This window comes from Nothoprocta perdicaria, unplaced genomic scaffold (assembly GCF_003342845.1).
Source record: "Nothoprocta perdicaria isolate Ctin4 unplaced genomic scaffold, notPer1 scaffold_77, whole genome shotgun sequence".
Lineage (NCBI taxonomy): Eukaryota > Metazoa > Chordata > Aves > Tinamiformes > Tinamidae > Nothoprocta > Nothoprocta perdicaria.
This window is the reverse complement of record NW_020456054.1, coordinates 2,812,974-2,833,986: the sequence shown is the minus strand read 5'-3', so window position 1 is coordinate 2,833,986 and position 21,013 is coordinate 2,812,974. Positions and strand designations below refer to the sequence as shown.

At 41.5% G+C, this 21,013-nt stretch overlaps 1 protein-coding gene across 1 annotated transcript in view; it reads right to left on the bottom strand.

The window, feature by feature from the left end:
- Window positions 1-7,941: 7,941 nt before the first annotated feature.
- The window catches only part of ASXL3 (ASXL transcriptional regulator 3), a 102,559-nt gene continuing 89,487 nt past the window's right edge, over window positions 7,942-21,013 (bottom strand). Inside the window, exons 13-14 of the mRNA XM_026051598.1 lie at window positions 14,550-16,503; window positions 7,942-11,623 (exon numbers count right to left, since the gene is read on the bottom strand). Coding sequence (XP_025907383.1) covers window positions 7,949-11,623; window positions 14,550-16,503 — 5,629 coding nt within the window. The 3' untranslated portion in view covers window positions 7,942-7,948. The remainder of the gene's footprint in view (window positions 11,624-14,549; window positions 16,504-21,013) is intronic.

Sequence of the window (21,013 nt, the reverse complement as noted above, 5' to 3'; positions counted from 1 at the left end):
CCAGGATAAAGGGTCTATTCCGGCTGCTGCGGCTTCGCTGCTGCTCACAYTCACTAAAATATTTAAGGTTTGGTCGTTTCCTCTCAATAACCTAAAGGCAACACATATATATATAAGGATTATCACATTTTCAGRGCTAATTTTATCTTTATTCTTTTCCCCAAAGACTCCTTACTGTGCTTGCAATGTGTAGTTGAAGTAAATGACTGAAAGGGGCAGCATCGTGTGCAAGTCTGTCCTGCACCCTCCAGATCTCCTTCTTTAACAGCCAGAACTGCCTGCACTGGTCACAAAGACCGGGGCAATGGATGCTGGGTTGAAAGTTCACAATGGGGAGGAGGGAAAACAGTGCGTTTTTTTATGATGACTCTGAGCAGTTTGAGAAAGAATTTGAGGCAATCTGGAGAGATTACAGCAAGACCTAGTATATTCTAAGAATATATATATATGTATATGTATACACACCCTTTTTTATGTTATTAACAACATATGTTTYTTAGCTTATCAAGATTTCTTATTGATAAAGTTAATTAACTCAGGTAATAATCTTATTTTCAAATACGATTTTCSCTGGAAGGACCCAAAGATATGACTCTGAAGACTGACCTAAGCTCTAAAGGACTGGGACTACACACAGAGAGCTTAGAAAGGAGAACTGTACACAAACCTGTTCACTTTTATCCAGGCTGTCATTGCCTCCCCAAAACTAAACTCCARGCATTACAGCCATCCCTCCATCTCCATCTCTCTTCTCTAAACTCCATCTCCCTCATAGGTCTGTGAGACCACTGTAGTTTTCATCACTGTTGGCCAGCCAGGTGGCACCTCCCAGCTTGACAGCACTCAACTTACAGTAYCTGAAGTGTTTGCCATTTAACTGACAGCTGTAACAAACTCCTCTCCTAGGTGACTGCTATGTATTTTTACAGTATCAGCAAATGGTGTCCAGATGTCTGGGAGACATTATCTCAACAAACGCTGCTTTGGTTCCAGGTCCAGCTCGGTTTCCATACAACCCAGCAGCTCTATTAACAATCCACTTTCCAAAAGCAGGTACTGGTGGTACCCAGTGACTCCAATTGCACCCTTTGCTGTGTCAGGATGTCCCCAGAGTGGTGCCACCCAAAGCTATCCCGGTCTGGTGTTACTGCAGCTGCAGGACAAGCAAGCTGACAAACACCAGGCCTGGTAGCAGCAGAGCCTCTCCTCGCCAGCACCATCACCACCTGTACCTGCCTCAGTACAACCATCCAAGCTGCTATTTATCTTCATCCATGGGTGGCAAAGCAAACACCAGAAAAACGTGCCCTGCTTCTGGCCTGGGAAATTGCTTTTCCTGGGGTCAGGACTTCCCCTCCATAGACCGCAGCACCTTGCCAGGGCTTTCAAGGATAGTTGCCAAGTGCAGGAAAAGATCAAGTGAGCTTCAGGGGATGATCTCCATCCAAATGCAAGCTCCAGGATTGTGGGGGGAAAGGAGGGCTTGCTTTTACTACAGCAAGAGCCCCACATTGGAAAAAAGGGCAACATTTCCAACCATTTTCTCCCAGTGYGCTGCCTGCTGCCATAAAGTAGCAAGGCACAAGAACTGAAGTGTCAAAGGAGATTAGGTCTGTACTGGAAAATAGCTAATTAAATTAAATAACCCATTCTGGAATGAAGCATCCCATTAGGAAATGCATTCTATAGAATGAAGCATCTTACACTGAACTACATCTAAAAAGCACAAAGCATTGCTCGAGGAATAAGAGATAACATCTRTATATTCGGGGTTGCTTTTCTATGTATTCTGAGCTTTTTCTGAAGGACAAGAAAATTGAAAAGAATCAGGCCATTTTTTTTTTTTTTTTTTCCTCTGGGAACAAAGCAGCATCTTTTCTCTTGATGCCATCTGCTGGTTAAACTGCTATGATGTGGCTTAAGAGCAGAGCTTCACGAGGCTTAACTTAGTGAGTGATATGGATAAGGTACTTAGAAAGCACTACAGAAGTCATGTATTTATTTTTCAAGATCAAATAAAAATGTGCAAAAAAACAATTTACAGATTTAAAAGTAAAAAGGAAGAGTACAAAAGTATTTAGCTCTAACAGATAAAGAAAATTATTTGAATTCAATTTGCTTAGATTTGCTTAAAGTTAGCTTGAAAAGCTGTAATTGCCACAAGCTGATCTAGCCCCTGACTTTGCAAAGCTTCACAGGAAGGCAGATATCTAAGCAAAATGAGATCRTGTAAATAATCATCTGCATGTCTTCATCAGGTGGGTTTCACCTCATGTGAGTGGAAAATCATGGATGTGAAAAAGAAAAGTCATTAGATGACAACTATATAAGATGGCACTGTCTTCTTTCCRGCTTCATAAATTTTGGCAGAAGAGGATGCTGTTCCCTCTAACAAGACCACCAAATCCTACCACAGTTCAAATAATAACACAAAGAGGCTGGGCAGAAATGGACTGCAGGACGGACTGTCCTGAGCACACCTGAGCAGAACTACGAACCAGCTATGGGGCATCTGCTTGCCACCACCTCACCCTTCCACCCTAGCCAGCTGTAGTCAAAGCTCTTTGCAGGGCAAACATGTTGAGGGTTTGTTTTGTTTCCATGGAATGGCTACTAAATTCCCATTTCAAGAAGCCCTTGCAGGGTTGAACCCACAACCTTTTGTGCATGATGGCCATGTCATCTCCTCTGCTGTGGGGATGAGCAATGAGAGGGGTGTCCCTGCATGTGGTGCCATTAACTTCATTCTTGAGGTGGCTGCTGACAGAGCATTAAAATACACCAGACATCACAACTACCCGAGGCACTTTCATCCAAAAACTCTTCTACTTACAACAACTTAATATACAACACCTAGCTTTATTTTGCTATTATAAGATGATAATACTTGAGTTACATCAGAAGTCATTCAGACTTTGTCTTACATCATCATCATCATTTAAAACTCTCAAGTAGAACCACTTTTTCTCTGTCATTTCTATTTCACCAACCTGTACATACAATAGATGTGCACAAGTAGGGTCTTCTGCCTAAGGCACTGAACATAAAATAAGCAAATGACAAATACTATTTTATCTCTTTATTTTTTTTTTCCAGAATATTTTAATATTGAAGTCCAAGTTGTTATTTTCAAGGGACAAGGAAGGGAAAAGGAAAGGGAGAAGAGAGAAGTTACGAAGACAAATCATTTTATTTATGATTCTTGTGAATGGTCATTTCTGGAGGCAACAAAATGTTCTGTATTCTTAAAAAAAAMCACGAAGTAAAACAAAGAGCACCATTAAAGAAAGCATGATCCCTGAATTCTAAACAAAACACTGTCTCAAAACCAAAACTTGTTAAAATGTCACCCAACCGCATCTAGGTGGGTAACCAAGCAAAGCACAACAGCATTGAACTGTAGCAATCCCGCTGAAATCACCTACACCCCCTTCTGAAGATGCAGAGAACCATTTTCGGAGYTTGTCCTGTGGGAATAATTATTTTCTTTGGTAGAGGACTGAAGGAGGGTATGTACTTCACTGAATGCGGACGGAAAAAATACCTATGCACGTTAGGGATTTCCCCAGTAAATCTCCATTCCTCATGCATGTTAAGGACGAGCAGATTTCACATTGCTGTTATACTGCAGGAGTAATACTGCCCTAATAAAGGCATAGGATGGCTAATGTTGAACAGATGTAAACATTCAGAATACTGACAAAAAAAAATTACATACACACAAAAAACCCTGTACTGGAAATGTGAATCGAGTTAAGTTTCTGTAAAGCAGAAAAAAAATATCTTACAGCAGTACAAGAGAATTATGGCAACAAAGTAAAGCACTTTTCTTGTAACATTCATGAACAGTACAAATACAACAAAGTTATTCTACGGACTAAATTATTCTTTAACTATCAAATATAGTACAAAGCGAAATATTATGTGCTATAAAAGAAGCATCTTCTTAAATTAGACTAAAAAATGCTTTTTTCTTGTTTTTTTTTCCTCTCTTTTCCCGTTGGTTTTACAGTGACAAAGCATGATGACAACAGGATGCTGTAGACTGGGACGCACTGGGCTACGCGGGGCCGGGATCCTCGCGGGGCTGATTCCCACGTGTCCATCCCGTGTCCATCCCGGCTCTTCACCACCCCGCGGGGACACGGCTCGACCAGAGGCGACAAGAGCTATTCGGGAATTGTGCGTGTGTTTGTATGGGGGTGCAGCATAAGGGAATTTCTCTTCAGGAATTGCAGTATAAAGCACCATATGCATCAGTTTATCTGTCGCCTGCGCAGGGAACTGCAGGGCCCTGAACTCCGTCTGCACGTTCCGYAGTTTGCTTATCCTGACAACACGCACCTCCCTCAGGAAGGTGCTCCGYGGGACACAGAACACCCCTTCTCCTGTATGGCTCAACCTTGATTCTTGTCCTTGAAACAGTACTTTATTTCATGTACTAGACCTCAGCAGGTAAATAAAATGCAAACAAGGGAGTACTCCGTTCACTCTTTCTTCATGTGTTTTTTTTTTTTTCTTTTTTTTTTTTTTTTTTAATTTTACATTATTTCAAAGGGATTTTTTGCTTGGAAAATTAGTCCTGCGTGGGAACACACAGACACACACACACACTGCAAATGCCCTAATGCTCTCTGCATATCTCACAGGTATGCAGTTAAAGAGAAAAAGAAAGAGGGAGGAAGGAACAAAGAGCGTTTCTCCCTCTCTCCCAAAAGTGCTGCTCCTGGGGTAGGAGTGGGGGAACAACTTTGGAGATTAAAAACAATGGAAAGGATGTAAATAACACATGCTGGACACGCACACACACGCAAACACAGAGCAGTGTGATCTCAAGCAATTATTTCACCACTTTTCAGTGCATAAACCATTAACACCCAATGTTGCACACTACATGGTCATTAGAAAACATAATGGCATTGGGCTTGAAATTTGGACAATTAAACAAACAAACAAAGAGGAATTGCTCAAAATTAACTTCTGAAGGCGACTGTGTTCTCATTTAAGAGCACGGGTCACTTCTCTCCAAGCATTTGTGTGACGTAGGAATCCAAGTAAGATTTTCATTCGTACTTGGATTCAGTCCTCAACAAGGACAGAAGTCCTAAACAGGGCTCCTAAATCATCACAGTTGCTTCTCAAAATTTTAATACTCTAAAACTATTAATCAGTAACAACACTTCACAACTGTCTCTAACTAATTGGTCAGATTTATTCCTGGTGCAACTCTGGTGACTCAAGAATGAAATCAATGGAAGTGCACTATGGAAGAGTTTGGTCAGTCGAATAATATAACATAGCACCATTCAGTCTAATGACATTTAAAATAACATTTTATCATCACCTCACACATGCAGGTTGCAATCCTGATACAAAATGACAATATGACATGAATGAAGTACCTACCACATTAGCCACACCTTTATCCTTTGAACAAACCAAAACCTTTCCGCGGCTGGAATTTATTTCTGCGTTTTGTCAGTCAATACAAGTATTTCAAGATGCAAGTACAAGCAAATATTGGCTTATGTGCTGTGGACAGGAAAACCTGAGCTAGAAATAAGGATTCCCAGCTGGCTTGGAGAAACACAGGTTATTAGACATGTAAGACTGGTTACTGTCTTTTAAAGAAATAAAAGTAACCTACCTATACCGAGTATAAATACAATATAGTACAATTCCAATACAAAGGCTCCTCGAATATGAATTTGATATGCATTAACTGACTATGCCCATGCAACTCATGAGTATTCTCCAGTCTCTATTTTGCCCGCAGCTGGCATAGCACTGAGGCTGATTTTCAGATGGTTACCTCTAGGTTTTTGCCTGGCTGGCTTATCATTTTCCTACCAAAAAACCTGAAAGTGCTGAGAAGCTGCTTCACATTAAGGAGCACTTTTGTATAGAAAAAATATACTATTGTATTAGCAACAAATGGCCTTTGTATCACACAGTGTCAAAARTAATATTGATATGTTGCTAACTACTACGAAATAGAATATAGGGGGGCACCATAGAGCTTCCTACAGCAGGAATGTAGGTCATCAGATATTCCAGATCATTTTTAAGACAATAAATGGCATTTACCATGTTTGCAAAAATGGTCCCACAAGAAAATAAGTAGTTCCTCTACTTAGTAGAACCTCACTAATATGCACCRACGTCTGGGAGACCAATCACCCCTTACGAGCAAGTATGAAAACAATGTTCATATWAAAAAAAAATTGTAAAATGCACTTTTTGTTTCCTAAATGTAGACTTATTGTTCACATTAATAACTGAGAGTAAGACAGTAAATGCAGCTTTACCTACTTATTAAAACACAGAAATCCAAGCAGTATTACACCTCGTGTTCTTCTTACATCTCTGAGAACTCTGGAAGGTTTTTGGAGCAGACTGTAAAGTATTTGGATTAGTGAGGTTCTACTGTGATGGCAAAAATAACATTTCTCTCTGATRCTCATATTTGGGCAGATCCAACCACAACCTGGTAGATGGATGACTTGCTCTCCACATTTAAYGTTCTTGAATTGGGAGTAAAGAAACTAAGGTATTTTCATCTTCCCAGCAACTGCATGTGCTTTATCCCTTTAATAACACGTTTCTTTTAAATGAATACTGGCCCAAAGTTGTTGTTCTTCTCTGATGTTACAGTGGCTAATGCATCTGGAATGCAGCTATAGACCTAAGTGTAAATACAGTACTGGATAAATAGTGAAGATTACTTTAAAGATGCAGTATCCCTTCCAAAAATGCCTTTTTATGTCCTTTTTCTGAAAAGTAAGGTAAGTGGTCTGAATTCCTTTTTTTAACAAAAAGGTAGTTATAAGTCATTTTCAGAATTACTTTAAATGGCAAAACTCTGAAATATAATTTAAATAGAGAGTAATTCACATAAAAGCAAAAATAACTCATAGTCTGACGTTCAACTCAATAAACAATTAGAATCTTTCCTTAATCATTCATCATAGCAATGCATCAATTTTAGGCCATGGAAAAAGTAAAACATCCAGAACTTGTTAACATAAGTCTGACCCTATATKTAGGGCTGACAAAACAAGTGGCTAGATTAGAGAGAGGCAAAAACAGATAATAAAATATTTGAGTAGGAAACAGGAAAACAGGATTCTAATCCCCGGTGGAGAAGTTGCTTTCTCCAGTCTCTATTGAAGCCAGTCAGATTCCAGTGCTGGTCCCACTAACCCATCACGCTCCCAAATCTGTCGCAAGGAGTCAACAAGAAGAGATGACGATGGAAATGGCAGTTCCATAATTCCCAACAGGCACATGAGGGAACTCCTCTAACAATCTACCTTCCTTTTTTTTTTGCTAGGTGAGCTGGCTATGTGTTAGCCACACATAGTAAAAGTCGGTTGAAGAAAACATCAGTAGAAAAAAATGCAAACCAACTTAGACGCTATCATGGCTGATAACCCACACCTTTCCACCCCGCTCAAAATAAGAAGTCAGTATTCAGTGTGTTACTCATTCTGCATAGCTTTTTTCTGCACTTTTTGTCGAGTTAGTCTTCCATTGATCTTTAACCTGTGGCTTGTGTTAACTATCTAAAACGTGGGAGAAAATGTGCTGCACTTTGTGCAAATAAATAGAAGCTGGGAATGACATGCATTACTAGAGGTTTTTTTGTTTTTTTTTTTTTTTAACATAACGAGGGAGCTCATAGAAGCCTTAGGAGCAATGCTGTCATTTCTTTTTAACTAGTTCTACATGTTTCCTCTTCTTTCCAGGGAATGTCAATCAGGGAGGAATAACTGAATTCCGAAAGCACCACATGGAATAAAGTCAAAACAAAACAAACAAAAAAAAAATAAGGAAGAAACCAACCAACCATTTGCAAACTGAGAGCGGCCTAACCTGCCACAATTTCCCCGTGCCTGGGTCCCGCTCTCCCGTGCTCACAAGGGATACTGCATCTTTGCTCCAGCTTCTACCGCACAACCAAGCAAGCTACGCACAGTTTGGAGGGCCCTATGCAGTCGTCGTGGCAGAAGGCGCCGCAGCCCTTGCACACGATCATGGCTTTCAGCCTGCAGGAGCACTTCAATTCCAGCTCGTCCGCGTTGCTGCTGTCAGCAAATTTCTGCACGGGCATCGGGGCGCTCTGGCCAGGGAGGCCCGCGGCGGCGCTCGAGCCGCTCCCCAAAATCCCAATGGACTTCTCGATGGCAGACGCGGCCCTTTTGAAGCTTGTGCTACTACCAAAGTGTATGGTCGGGTAGTTCCCACAGAGCTGCTGCTGCTGCTGGGGGTGCTGCGCCTGCGCCTTCTGGGCAGCGAGCTGGGGGAAAGGCTTCTGCGGCTCGGACAGCAAATAGGAAGAGAAATCTGCGTTTTTCAACGCAAACGCCTTCAGCTGCTCCTTCACTTCGCCCTGATCATAGGAGGCTTGTTTCATGCCCAGTTCGCAGCTGCTGCTTAAACCTTCCTCAAAGGAAATAGGTTCCGATTTTATATTGCTACAGATGCTTGCTGGCGGAGGCCAACCAAGTCTTTTAGTGGTTTCCATGGTAACTGCCGGTTGTTTTTGATCAGGGGGGACTTCGGCATTTGGGTGAGGAGGGGGAGGGGGCGGCAGGGGCGGCGGGGGAGGGGGCGGATGCACGAGGGTTTTATTCTGCAGAGTCTGAGAGGCACTGGCGACGTCATCACCCTCCTTAATCTGAAGATTAGGGGAAAACACGCTCCCGAGCCTCAGCTGGTGCGCGGCTGTAGAAATATTCACGTCTCCCAAGCCCTTCTGTTCCAGGTGTCTGCTGAAAGCAAAGGCATTGCAGCCGGGGGGGCCTTTTGAAGGAGTTTGCAACAAAGCTGCCGTCGGAATGGGGCCTCTTGCAGCCATGGACATTTGGTAAAAATGCTGTCTATGTGAGGTATTAGCTTCTGCATGAAAGCTGCCGTTTTTATCGACGTGAAACAAGCCCTGCTGGAAACTGCACGAAGGCAGCGGCCTCTTCTGCTGCTTGATCTCGGGGCTGTGCGCGACGCGGCTCTGAACCGCGTGCTTGCTCAGCCACTCCTGCTTGAACGGCTGGCCGGGCCCCAGCTGATTCATGCTGGAACTAATCACACAGGGAGCCACTTTGACATCTGTGTCCATTGACACCTTCCCAGGCTCACATTTGATCTGAGCGTGCTCCCCTACAGTCCTGGCCATCCTCTTTTTCGGGTGGTTTTCGCGCTTCCTGATTTGCAGCGGGGCTATGCCGCTCGCCGTAAATCCTTTGCCATCCGCACCGGGAGAGCTGGAAGGATGCTCCACGATATTTCTGTCGGACGCTGCCGCTTTACATACTGAGGTAGTTTGCAAAGGCAAGGGGAGCCTGTTGATTTCCAGCTTGGCCCCAGCCCTGGGCTGCGGCAGCACTTTCTCCAGAGGCAGGTTGCCCTGCAGGAGCTGCGTCACCAGGGGGTTGTTGGCCTCCACGGAGGACAAGCGGCAGCCGGAGCCCCCCGCGCTCGACACCCGCTTCAGGGTGTCCGTGCTCAGCGACAGAGGGTCCTCCATGGCATCGGGAATGGATGTCTTGGGGGCCTGCGCTGGCTGTGCGCTTGTGGCTATTTGTGCGGGCCGGGCTGCCATTTCGGGCCCCGCAAAGTCCTCGGTGTCCATCCTGAAGCACTTGTCAGGCTCATTAGCTTCTGATTTAACAGGAACGGCCATGCTCGTCAACAGACCCCTGGACTGCAGGTCAGACATTTGTGTGTAACTGGAAGGTTCCGTTTTGACATTTTTCAAACAGTTTTGCTCAGCGTATTCTTTATGCTTATGGGAGCTAAGATGGCTGCTGACCACTGGCTGATCTGTGTTCATTGCCTCTTCGTCATGCCAGCAAATTCGACTGTTCGTGCTATACTGACCGGCACAGGCAGCATCTGCTTCACTTTTAAAGGCTGAAGGACCTCTTAGCTGCTCAACAAAACCTTGGCCGGAAGCAACCACCTCAATTAATTTATCTTGAGGAGCAAGAGGCACTTCGCGAAGACTAGAGCAACTTGCCTGCAAGTTCTTGCTGTCCTGCTTTGCTGCAGTGGTCATAAAGCTGGAGCTGTGCTCAAGGCTTTCATTAGAAACTGCTTCAGGCCTGCTTATGACGGAGACCTGAGGACACGCTATACTTGGTAAGGCAGCTTCTGCCCTCACAGGTCTGCTTTGCAGGTCTATGCTGCTCTCTGCACTTTCAATAGCAGAAGACAGTGACAGGCTGGCATTCAGATTCGTAGTGTGGTCTACAATGACTTTGCAAGGTATAGATCTATTCATGGCAGTTTGTGTAAAGCTCACGGGCTGAGATTTACCCGTGAGATCTATCCGGTTTCGGGCTCCAGAGCTTTTTTCTAAGAGATCGGCATTTAATTTAGTAGCATTATCATAAGAGCTTATTGTCACCATGTTACCAGTAAACATCGAAATGGGTGGCCTTGCAACGGAGTCTGCCACTGCAACAGCCTCGCTGCAGCTTAAAGCTGACCTAGCAGTAGTGTGAATTGGGACAGTACTTTGCTCATTGCACCCAGTTATGGCTATCTTATCAGAAGAAAATCTGTTGGTAGTCCCCACCGGGGGAATCAGTACGGAACTACCAGAGAGATGATTTGGCAAATTACTTGCAATGGATGAAGCTGGCACAGTGGCATAATGACTGGAGACTGCACTGCTCGCATTGCTGCTYGGTAGTGGCAACCTTTTCTCCTCCATGGCGTTGGATAAGACCGTGCTCTCTAYGGAGCCTGGTACGTTACTGTGATCAATACATTTTGGTGCAATGGCTATGCAGGCAGCATCAGCCCCTTGGATGGATTTCAGCATATTTATATTGCAAGCTGAAACTGCTGTGTTTGTACTGTCAACAGACATTAAAACAGAAGATTTATCAACAGAACTTGCAAAAGAAAGTTCTTTAATTGCTCCAGACATAGCAGTGCTGCAAGCGGACACAGAGACGGAATTTTTATTATAAAGCACTGGCACACTGTTACTTTCAGTAGAGGTAGATGAAATAACTTTCTCACACAACTGTGGCATAGGTATATTTTCATCAGAACTGTGCACTGATATGTCAGTAGCAGTTTCTGGCAATGTAGCTGTGTTAAGTGACTGCTGCAGTAAAGTGGTAGTCTCCCGAAGATGGGCAGATTTGTTGCTGGGGGACCTGCAGTTAGGATTAACTATAATGACACCAGTAGAGCCTTCAATCTTTGTATCTGTAGAAGTTGGTATCTCTAGAGACGAGGTACTTTCCTTTGAGCTGAACTGTGACTTGGTTTCTTTGTTGGTCTGCAGTAAGTGAGCTCGGGCTTGATGCTTTGCAAACAGCTTGGCCTTGGTTTGCTCCTTGATGTGTGCCAGGGTTCTGGTCTTGCCACCTTCGCAGGGGGTCCCCATTGCTCCAGAGACGATGCTGGCAGCTGCCGCCACGGCCGCCGCAGCCGCAGCTTCTCTTTGGGCTCTCGCTTGCTGAGCTCTTGCTTTGATATCTGCAAGGGTTCTGGCCCCAGTGTTTCTCCCACTGCTCACTGATGTACTTGGCGAAACTCGAGGTTCTGGTTTGGAAACAGGTTGGCTCTTTATGATAAAGGGTGGTCCAATTTTKGAGAGTTGAATCTGCAGGAAGGAAAAAAAAAATCGGTATGTTTTATGAGATCATAGATTTGCTAGAATAACCTGCTATCTCTTAAAAGGCTTAGAGAAGGATAACGAAGGGAAATACTGTCCAGTGCAGCTGGAAATAAAAATGATAAAAATTAATGATATTTACACTGTTGTATTTGATCATGCTCTGGCAGGAATAACTGACACCTGTATTAGCCTACACATGCTGGCCCCTTTAACTGAAAGAAAGAAGACTGAACCGGATGACCAGATAAGGCTTATCTGATAGTAATATGTCAAACCTGTTTGATCTGCAGTGTATCCAATTGAGAAGACCAACAGATATGGAAGAAAGCCCCTATTACTAAGCACTTGCTGCAGATATGTGGAAAAAATAACCATCATGTAGTGCTTTTGCTCCTTGGTCTCCACTGAGACATTAGGAACTGCCTGTCTTTTGCTTCATTCAATAGGCAATCAATCTTGACTCTGCACAGTACACGGAAAAGTCTGCACTCACTGCAGAACATGCTACACCACAGGACTTTTTAATTAGTAGTATAAAAGTGAATCACCAGAAGATGCACCTTTCCCTTCCTCACACCTAACTTTGAGAGATCCACTTTAGTGCATCCCTGGCACACCGCCTGCACTACTGCATTTCAGAAACTAAACCTTCAAGCTTACACACACTCAAAATCTACATATTAATTAAATATCTACAATTTTAAGCAAAAGAATAACCTGTAAAATCACTGGAATTATGTTTTCAAGTTTAGAGATTAAGAGTCCTGGAAACACTTTATAGCTCCTACACTCTCTTAGATAACCAGAGCTTGGCAAAAGAAGTTTTCAATTTCTTTAAAGGAACATACGTTTACTGGCTGTCCATAATAATAGGACTTAYTGATTAATGTTGTGTCTTCTCTTCTGAAAGGAACTTAGTACTAGAAAGAATTTATAGAAAAAGGTCAGTTATAAGATATGATGGGAAGTAGGAGTTATGTGACAGGGGCTTAGGAGAATCATGATTCTTTCCCTTTTTTAATAACAAAAGATARGGTGTTTTGGGTGGAATCAGATAAAGGCCAAATATGTATTTCCCACAAAGTGATTCTAGAAATGACTGTGCAGTTATTTTCAGACAATCAGTGTCTCGGTATCCTCACTCACTGCCTGGAGGCTTCAGGAAGATGAATTTGGTTAGACTGGGCAAGGCTGAAAGCATCTGATGTCCCATTAGGGATGAGTGGCAATCAAAAGGAAGATGGTGCTCCCATATACAACTGCTTTTAGTGGATAGACAACAACAGGGGGAGTCTCCTCAGACATCCCCACCGTTAGGCAGCCTCTGTCCTGGTCTGGAGGACTGCACTATTTCACTCTTCCACACATTTCAATTCCTGGCCTATCAATAAACACTGCTCACTGGTGCCTAATACTGTGGAGCTTTGTGAAGCCCTTTTTCATGAGAACAGGTGTCAGACTCGCTCCATTTTGCACATGTTAACAAACCCCTGCCAAAAGACCAATTCTGAATTTAGTACTACACATTTTCAGGTGGGTTTTGTCTGGCAAGATAGGTAAGAAAAAAATCCATTATTTGTAACTGATCTCTTGCATCAACAGATTTCTCAATCGGTTGTTTAACAATTCAATTAACATTTATGTAAATGTATTTAAAGTATACAATCTTCCAATTACTTTTAAACATTTTGCTTTTCATTTCAACAGTAATTTTTTTTAGTTTCTACTTTGCATCATCAGAACTGCTAAAGCTCTAAAAGCTTGATTATTTTTATTATTATAGTCATGCCCTTTCCTCCTTCCCCCGTGATCTACTTTCTTTGTGCTTAGAGAATGATTACAATTTATCAGGCTAGATAGACACTTTCCAAATATGAAAAAATATTACTAGACTGAGAATGGGCTAACTTCCAATTGCATCACTGCTCATAAAATAAATTAGCTGAAATATACTGCCATGCTAATGATTAAAACAGTTACTGTATTTGGCCCTCTGGCCATATTAACAATGTTCAGTGATTGCAGTAGTTAAAAATAAATGTGGAAAAAGGGCATCTCTGAATAATCAGGAACTGCTATTGCAAAGCCAATCGTTTAAATCCAGAAAACTGGATCATCATGTACAAAGTTATGAGGACAAAATGCTGAGAGTAAATATAATTAAATCTATAGATCTCCCACTTGGGCAGGGGGAGCTTTTCAACTGGAATTCTCTTTTTTTTGCATAGCAAAATAATAGGTAAAAAGGATACACTTAGCTGGAGAATCTTTTTTTTTTTTTTTTTTTTTACTTTGCTATTAAGATATCTGTACAGATATCGACTACACACTTCCCCAGATAACAAGATCTCAGCTTTCAATTAATTCCACGGGGAGTTCTTACATTTCACCCTTAACCATGCCACAGCCTGCCAAGGGGATTTGGAAATGTTGGTTGGTTCTGTCTTCAGGTTCTCTCGCTGGATTAGGGCACTAGTTGGTTTTCTCGGTATTTGTTTGGTAACATTTTTATTTGTGCTTTTTGGAGAAGTCATTTACAGGAGAATAAGGGGGCAATAAAGTTGGGCAATTAGAGGACAGACAAGTGGCCCTGTGTAAATGAGGAGAAGCTCTTRAACTAGATTAAGCCATGGAGTCTGAAAAACTTTTCCATAACCAGAAGCAATTCTGTAGCAAAGAAGTGTTCAGCTCACTGAACACTTACAGGTAAATCTGTATCAGGAGGTAATTTGGCACAGTAGGAATGGAAGAGTAAAGCAAAAGGTCAGTAGTAAGGTCCCTCACATCTCCACAAAAAATACACTATGTATTGGTGTATATGTATGTATACACATATGTGTGTACACACAGTCAGCAGAGAAGGGGTAATAAAGCCTTTAGTTTCCAAGTCATCCTGTTTTCATTACTTTACCTTAAGGGGCGGAACTCGGGGTTCTTCTCTGGGGGGGTGATCTTTATCAGATGGACTTGTAGATGAAGCACTACGGTTAGGCTGATCATCATCTATTCTAGCTCTCTTCTCTTTACAGATTCCAAAGCTGTGCTGCTCTGCTGTTTTCCTCTTTGGGATCTCTGGGTCTCTGCTTTCGTTCCTCATTTCAGCGGATTTTGTGGGTTCTAGTGACTTGGAAGAATGTGAACTCTCCAGTCGGCTTTGGCTGCTGCCAGGTAGCTTGTGAGATTTACTTCTGCACACTTCGGAGAACGAAGCTTTCTCCAGAGATGAGGTATATAGTTTATCGTGTGATTTTGATGGAAGCAGGTCAATACTTTTGCCCACTGATCCTTCTTGTAAGACAGCTACCTCTGATGCCAGGGCAGTACCTTTCTTGTCCCCTCTTTGCTGACCACTGTGGTTTTTAATTTTGATTACCTCTGGTGAAGAACGTTCTGGGATGGATGCAACGTAGGTTTTCTCAATTTCAGAATGTGACTTACATGACTGATGACTGAGGGTTTTGCTTTGCGTCTCTTCCAGTATTGAAGTATCTGGCACAATTGCTAGTGGACCAACTTTCATATTTTCAGGTGCACTCTGAAGCTGCTTTGGCTGAAGAACGAGATCCTCCTCTTGAGCAACCTCAGCAATGGTAGAGCTTTCTTCTTTCAAAGTGGGAAGGGAGTCATCTGACAAACACGGTGATTTCCTCTGTTGCAAAATAAGTCTTTCATTGCTRGAGGAATTAGAAATTGGAGATGTTTCTGATGGAAGAGGTAAACTATTTGCCACAGAGGTTTCTGAGGCCAGAAGAACAGAAGATACTGAAGATGTCTCAGATGTTAAAGGTAAATCAGATACAGGAGATGTTTCTGATGTTAAAGGTAAGTTAGAAGCTGGGGATGCCTCTGATGTTAAAGGTAAGTTTGACATAAGAGATGCTTCTGAGGTTATAGGAGAGGTGGACATTGGAGAAATTTCTGACATCAAGGGTGTATTCAAGTTTTCATCAGTGGCCTTTTGCTGAATATCACCTTCAGTGTTTTCAGAACTGGACACTTCAGATGAGCAAGCTGTTTCAAGAGATGCTGGAGTACAGGGTTCCTCTGAGGTTGACTGAGTGTCTCCCCCAGGAGAGGCGATACAGACACATGGTCCTTCCGGACTTTCAGAGGAAAAGGAAGTTTCAGAAATACAGGCATTTTCAGACAGTTGTTCATCAGGGTCACTTTGAAGCTCCATATCCACCGCAACGCCTCCACCAGAGAACAAGGAGCCTTCCAGAGCAACATTTGGGATTTCTGGAGCAATCATCTCTTTCGCAGACTCAGAATCCTTCTCTGCTGTATCACTGACAGAGTTTGTGGATGAGGCTGATCGTGCTGGTGATACACAATCCTCCAGCTGATCTATCACAACTGACATCTCCTCCTGAGGGCACTCTGACTTCAACTCCACTTTAATTTCAATGTGAGATACAGTATCAGTTACATCATTCATCGTGACACAAGACTCAGCACTGTCTCCAAGCTGCGCTGCCTCTGATTCTTCATTTGTGCCAGCTGGACTGACTGACTCCTCAGAAAACTCATGTTCTGTTTTATGGTTCTCCTCCTGGCATTCACAAATACTCGTCTCAACCTCTTCAGCAACCTCCTCCTGGATGATTGATTCCTCAGGTATCAGGACATCTTCTGATTCTGACACCAGCTCCTTGGCTGGAGCCTGTTCCATATTACAGAGAGGTGCACAATGATCCCTCTCTGGCAATGGTTGGATTTTAGCACCTTTCTGCTCATGATCCTCAACGGCTGCTGGCTTAGAAGGACCAGGTGTGTCAGAAGATCCACACAAAGTGTTGCTTTCATCTTGGTCATTGTTCTGTACTGCAGTGAGTTTCATCGATTCCCCTCTTGACATTCCCGACCTACATAAAAACACACAAATTAAAAAGCTGTTGTGCTGCAGACATAAGAGGAATAAGTTCACTCTATTCTCATGTATTCTATTTATGAAAAGGACATTTTGTCCAGTTTAAAGTAACAGTTTGATTAAATAGTAGCAGACAAATGTATATGATTAAAAAGATGGTTTTGTGTATTTTGGAAAATGAGTGACCCAACTTGTCCTATCCTTGTTAAGAAAGTAAAATAATAAAAACCTAAATACTTTATTCTTCATTATTTAACTATTTGACATTTTCATTAGTGTTGTGTTTTTTTTTTTTTTTCTATTAGCACAATATTGAAACACTAACACTACTGATGCGGCAGACGAAAAGCATAAATGTGTCTTCTTCCACCAGTAACAGTTCTGGGGAAAATCCCTTTTCCTCCTTCCTATTTAGAGTCAACACAGCCAGCAAAAAGGCTTAAATGCTGCCCTTGAATGAAAGTTCTGCATCTAAAACTAATAAATAAAATATGCTTTCCTTTCAGTTTTGTAATCCTACAATSATTTCACACATGTGATGGAAATAAAAATAACTCAATCCCAGCCTCATTTTACCAGTCAAGAGTCAATTACAAAGATACCATTTGACAACTTGTATTTTTTCAGCACCCTATAAATACTCCATTTATGTTAATAAACTATTTCTAAATAAGCAGATTTATGCATATGCCATTCATCCAATATTACCAAGGGCTATATTCATATTTCTTTATATTTTATGCATYTTCAAGGATGAAGTGCAAGTGAAGTACTGGAGTATTTCATATGAATCTCTCTATATTTCAGAAGATGTTCTTACCTTTATTACTTTGAGACGATTGAAAAATCGGGGCTGGAAAAAGGTTTTTTTTTTTTTAAATTATGCTCTCTGCCATCCTTATTCCGCACTATGGGGAGTGGCAGTGCTGGTGTTCAGCATCTTTAATAAGATCTTCCAAACACACATTGTGCCTGAGCAATTCCCTAACACTAGAAAATGCACAAAAGCCTGGCTATTCCTATGTTAAACAACCTAACTGAAGAATAATATGGCTGCCTAGCAAGCATGTCAGGTAGTCAGAAATTAAGGAAGCAAGAGAACTTTATCAATGTATGGCCAGAGAGATCACGGCGGCCTATATATGTGAAAGCATGGAATAAATATTTAAAAATTCAATTCTGTGATCATGGATTTGCAAAATATTGAAAAGATACATTATTCACAATGATAGTCACAAACATTAAAAAAAATCAGGCTGGAATTGGAATCCAAGAAGGACTCTTATGGTAATTATTAGTATTACCTACCACTAGTCACTTAATATATGTATATAGCCTCCCTGTGCCATCAATAGGCTGAGGGAGGATCCTCCAGAGAGAAATTCAGAGCAGCTAATTTACCTCTCCCACACTGAATATCTTTCTGAAAATGTTGCTCTCTTGATAGACTATATATGGAACCAGACAACTAATTTTAGGTGAAAAAATCCTTCTCCTAAAAAAAAATTAAAAAGTTATCTCGGGAAAATGAGGAGAATGACAACCATCTCTGTATTACTAAAACATAAATCTATGGTCTATTTTCTCCAGCTGCCTCATATCACAAATGACAATGCCTGATGGTGGTCCTTACAGAAGGAAAATTAGCAAAGGAATATAAAGAATAAGATAAAGGTGATAAAGGTGAATGTAAGTGTCACAGAGACACTACAAAAATTTACACCTCCAAGTAACATATTGAGGAAGAGGAGGAAGTACAAGAATAATATAATGCAGGATTAAGGCCAGCAGAACATGTGCTGAATCTTAATTAGTTTTATTCAGTATTAAAAGTACTACTATCTTAAGATACTGCAGTGAGGAAAAAGACTTTCAAGGGAGGACTTGAGATCAGCATGTTTAAGACAAGCCCACATTGCAAGATAAACAGCTGATCTGCCTGTTTTCCTTACAGAGACAGACAGCCAAAGCTTGCAATAAAGCAGGAAAATACGAGAAGAGCAGTGAACAGTCATCTCTGAATGAGCCAGTAAGGGCAGGATGCAAGTGATAAAGTAAGGACACTCATCAAATGAAAAAAAGACCAAACAGCTACTCAAAAATACATAGAGGCTGATGTTCTACTGCTGTGAGAAGAGCCAGGGAAAATATTAAAAATTAATGAAGGGTTAAATCAGCAATAAAAATTAGTAGAAATATGCCCAAAATGAAGCTTTTGATTTAGTGGGCTGACAGCACCATCTTGACATGCAACTCTCTCAAGAGTAGGAAAAGAAATAAAACAGTGAGACCCTGGAATATGACCCTTGCAATCCTGGGGGCAAAGCCAGAACGAGCGTTTCTGGCCACGCGCATCAGCTGGCCCGGGATAAATGACCACAGAAGTCCCAGTTTTTCAAACAAAGTCAGAGAGAGGAAAAGAGGAATGACCAGGAGAAACAGAACTGCAAAAGCAGGAAAAAAAAAAAAAACATAAAATGGATGGATGGAAACTACAATTGACAGTCTCATGCTGAATGGCCTGGCCACAGATACGAGCAAATGAAAAGCAATGCAGAGAGCCTACATGGAAGCCTTTCAAAGTCACGAGCTCCACAGTATGTAAAAATGATTACAATGACTCTATTAATTGTCCCTTTTCTAGGTAAAAGCTGAATTTAGTTATGGAGTATCTAAAGATTAAAGTAGCCAAAGTCACTGTGCAAAAGTTCAGAAAGCTCGCAGGATCTGCTACTTCAGCAGTAAAAACAGAACTAAAATTAGACAAAATCCAATCATGCTCAAAGCAAGTTTAAAAGCTGATAAAGGAAAAAATGTAAGAATTTTTACCGGGTGTAACTATAGCAAGAATTACCAGGCAACCTTTAAATAATGGGGAAAAATACTTAAGACTGGCCGAGCAGCTGTGAAGTGGAGGTTGCCTGCATATTAGGCAGGAAAAAGAAGGCAACTGAAACAACCTAAGCTGGGGAGAGGGAAGGGGAGGGAAGGGGGAAGCAGATTCACTCCTGTAGTCAGAAACAGATATTATGTAGGATATGACATTTTGCATAACAATGGGGATGTCAGGAATCTATCATTCCAAATGACAKGTATCACTGCAGAGTGAGGTATTATCTGCCAACTGCTATAGCAAGCAGCATTCAGCTAGCACAGCAGGGCTTCTGGCTCTGTAAAATTATGAGTAACATTCTCTGTGCATGTGATACTCATTTGTGACTTTGGGATACGTTTGAGCCAGAATGAGCTGCTCCTGCTTTGTTGTTATTAAACTTCTACTTTCTGTGGTAGCACCTTACATAGTTTTCTCCTTCGTGCAGAATCTCTAAGTGGCTTATCTCGACAGGCATAATGGAAAGCCATTATGCTGCTTACCTAACAAGCTAATTAATACTYTTTTTATATGAAAGGGATTAAGAGCTGGATTAAATTGAGCTCTCAAAGCTTTTAAATATGAAATTAAGCATTTGACAACAACAGCAAAAAAAAAAAAAATCTGCCATGCGAACACCACAGAACTTGCATTATATTTGAAGTACAAATAGCTTCACATCAGGAGAAAGCACATAMACAAGGCAAACATTACAGTTAATCTGTGTACTTGTTGCCTTGTTTTCACTACACCACAGTTTTTAGTGGTCCAAGTCCAGTGGATTGAGAGAAGCAGCCGCTGGCTACACAAATGCTTTAATCAATGCTATAGCTTTTAAGTGCATTACTCACTTGCAGGATTCTCAGTGCTCCTGATTTCCTAAATAAAAAATACCTAATAGCAATAAAAGAACTCTCAAATCATAATGGTTCCTTTGAGACATTTTTGTCTACTATATGTTATTAAGAAATTGCATTAAAACATACCTTAAAATAAAAAATTGATATAATTCTGTGTTTTTTAACAGAGATGTAATTCAAAGTGTTGATGGAATAATTTTTAGATAAGTGTGATGGAATAATGTTTAGATGTCGTCTTTAAAAGCAAGATTCTTAAATCTGAAGAAAATCTTAGGAAAAAAAAAGGAAAGAGACAGAATCTAACGGCTGCATCTTTAGCTGTTGCAGAATGTCCTCTCTGTGTCAGCACCAAGAAAACCGTGCTGACCCACCTCAGCTGAGCACCTGCAGTGATACTTTCTAATCCATTTTAGCCAATATTTATTCTTTGCGTCTCACTTCCAAAATAGCAGCAGCTTGTGTCACTTTCAGGGGGATTAGTTCTAGGCAGTGCTTTTTCCATGTTGCACTTTTCAGCCCAGTGGAAGGCCACCTGGGTCAAAGACTCAAAAGCACCATTTGATTTTAAAGGTTTTCATGATTAACTTACTTAGAAAAAATAATTAAAATCAAACTAGTAGTCTTCTGTTCTGCAGAGACTGATTTTATATTTTGCAGGAGACGAGAACTGCTCTTAGCCATCTTTAGAAATAAAAATAAAAAAATACTCACATGCTTAGGCCTTGTGTCCTAAGCTTTCCTCAGAATGAATTTTTATGGATGAGTTATAAACC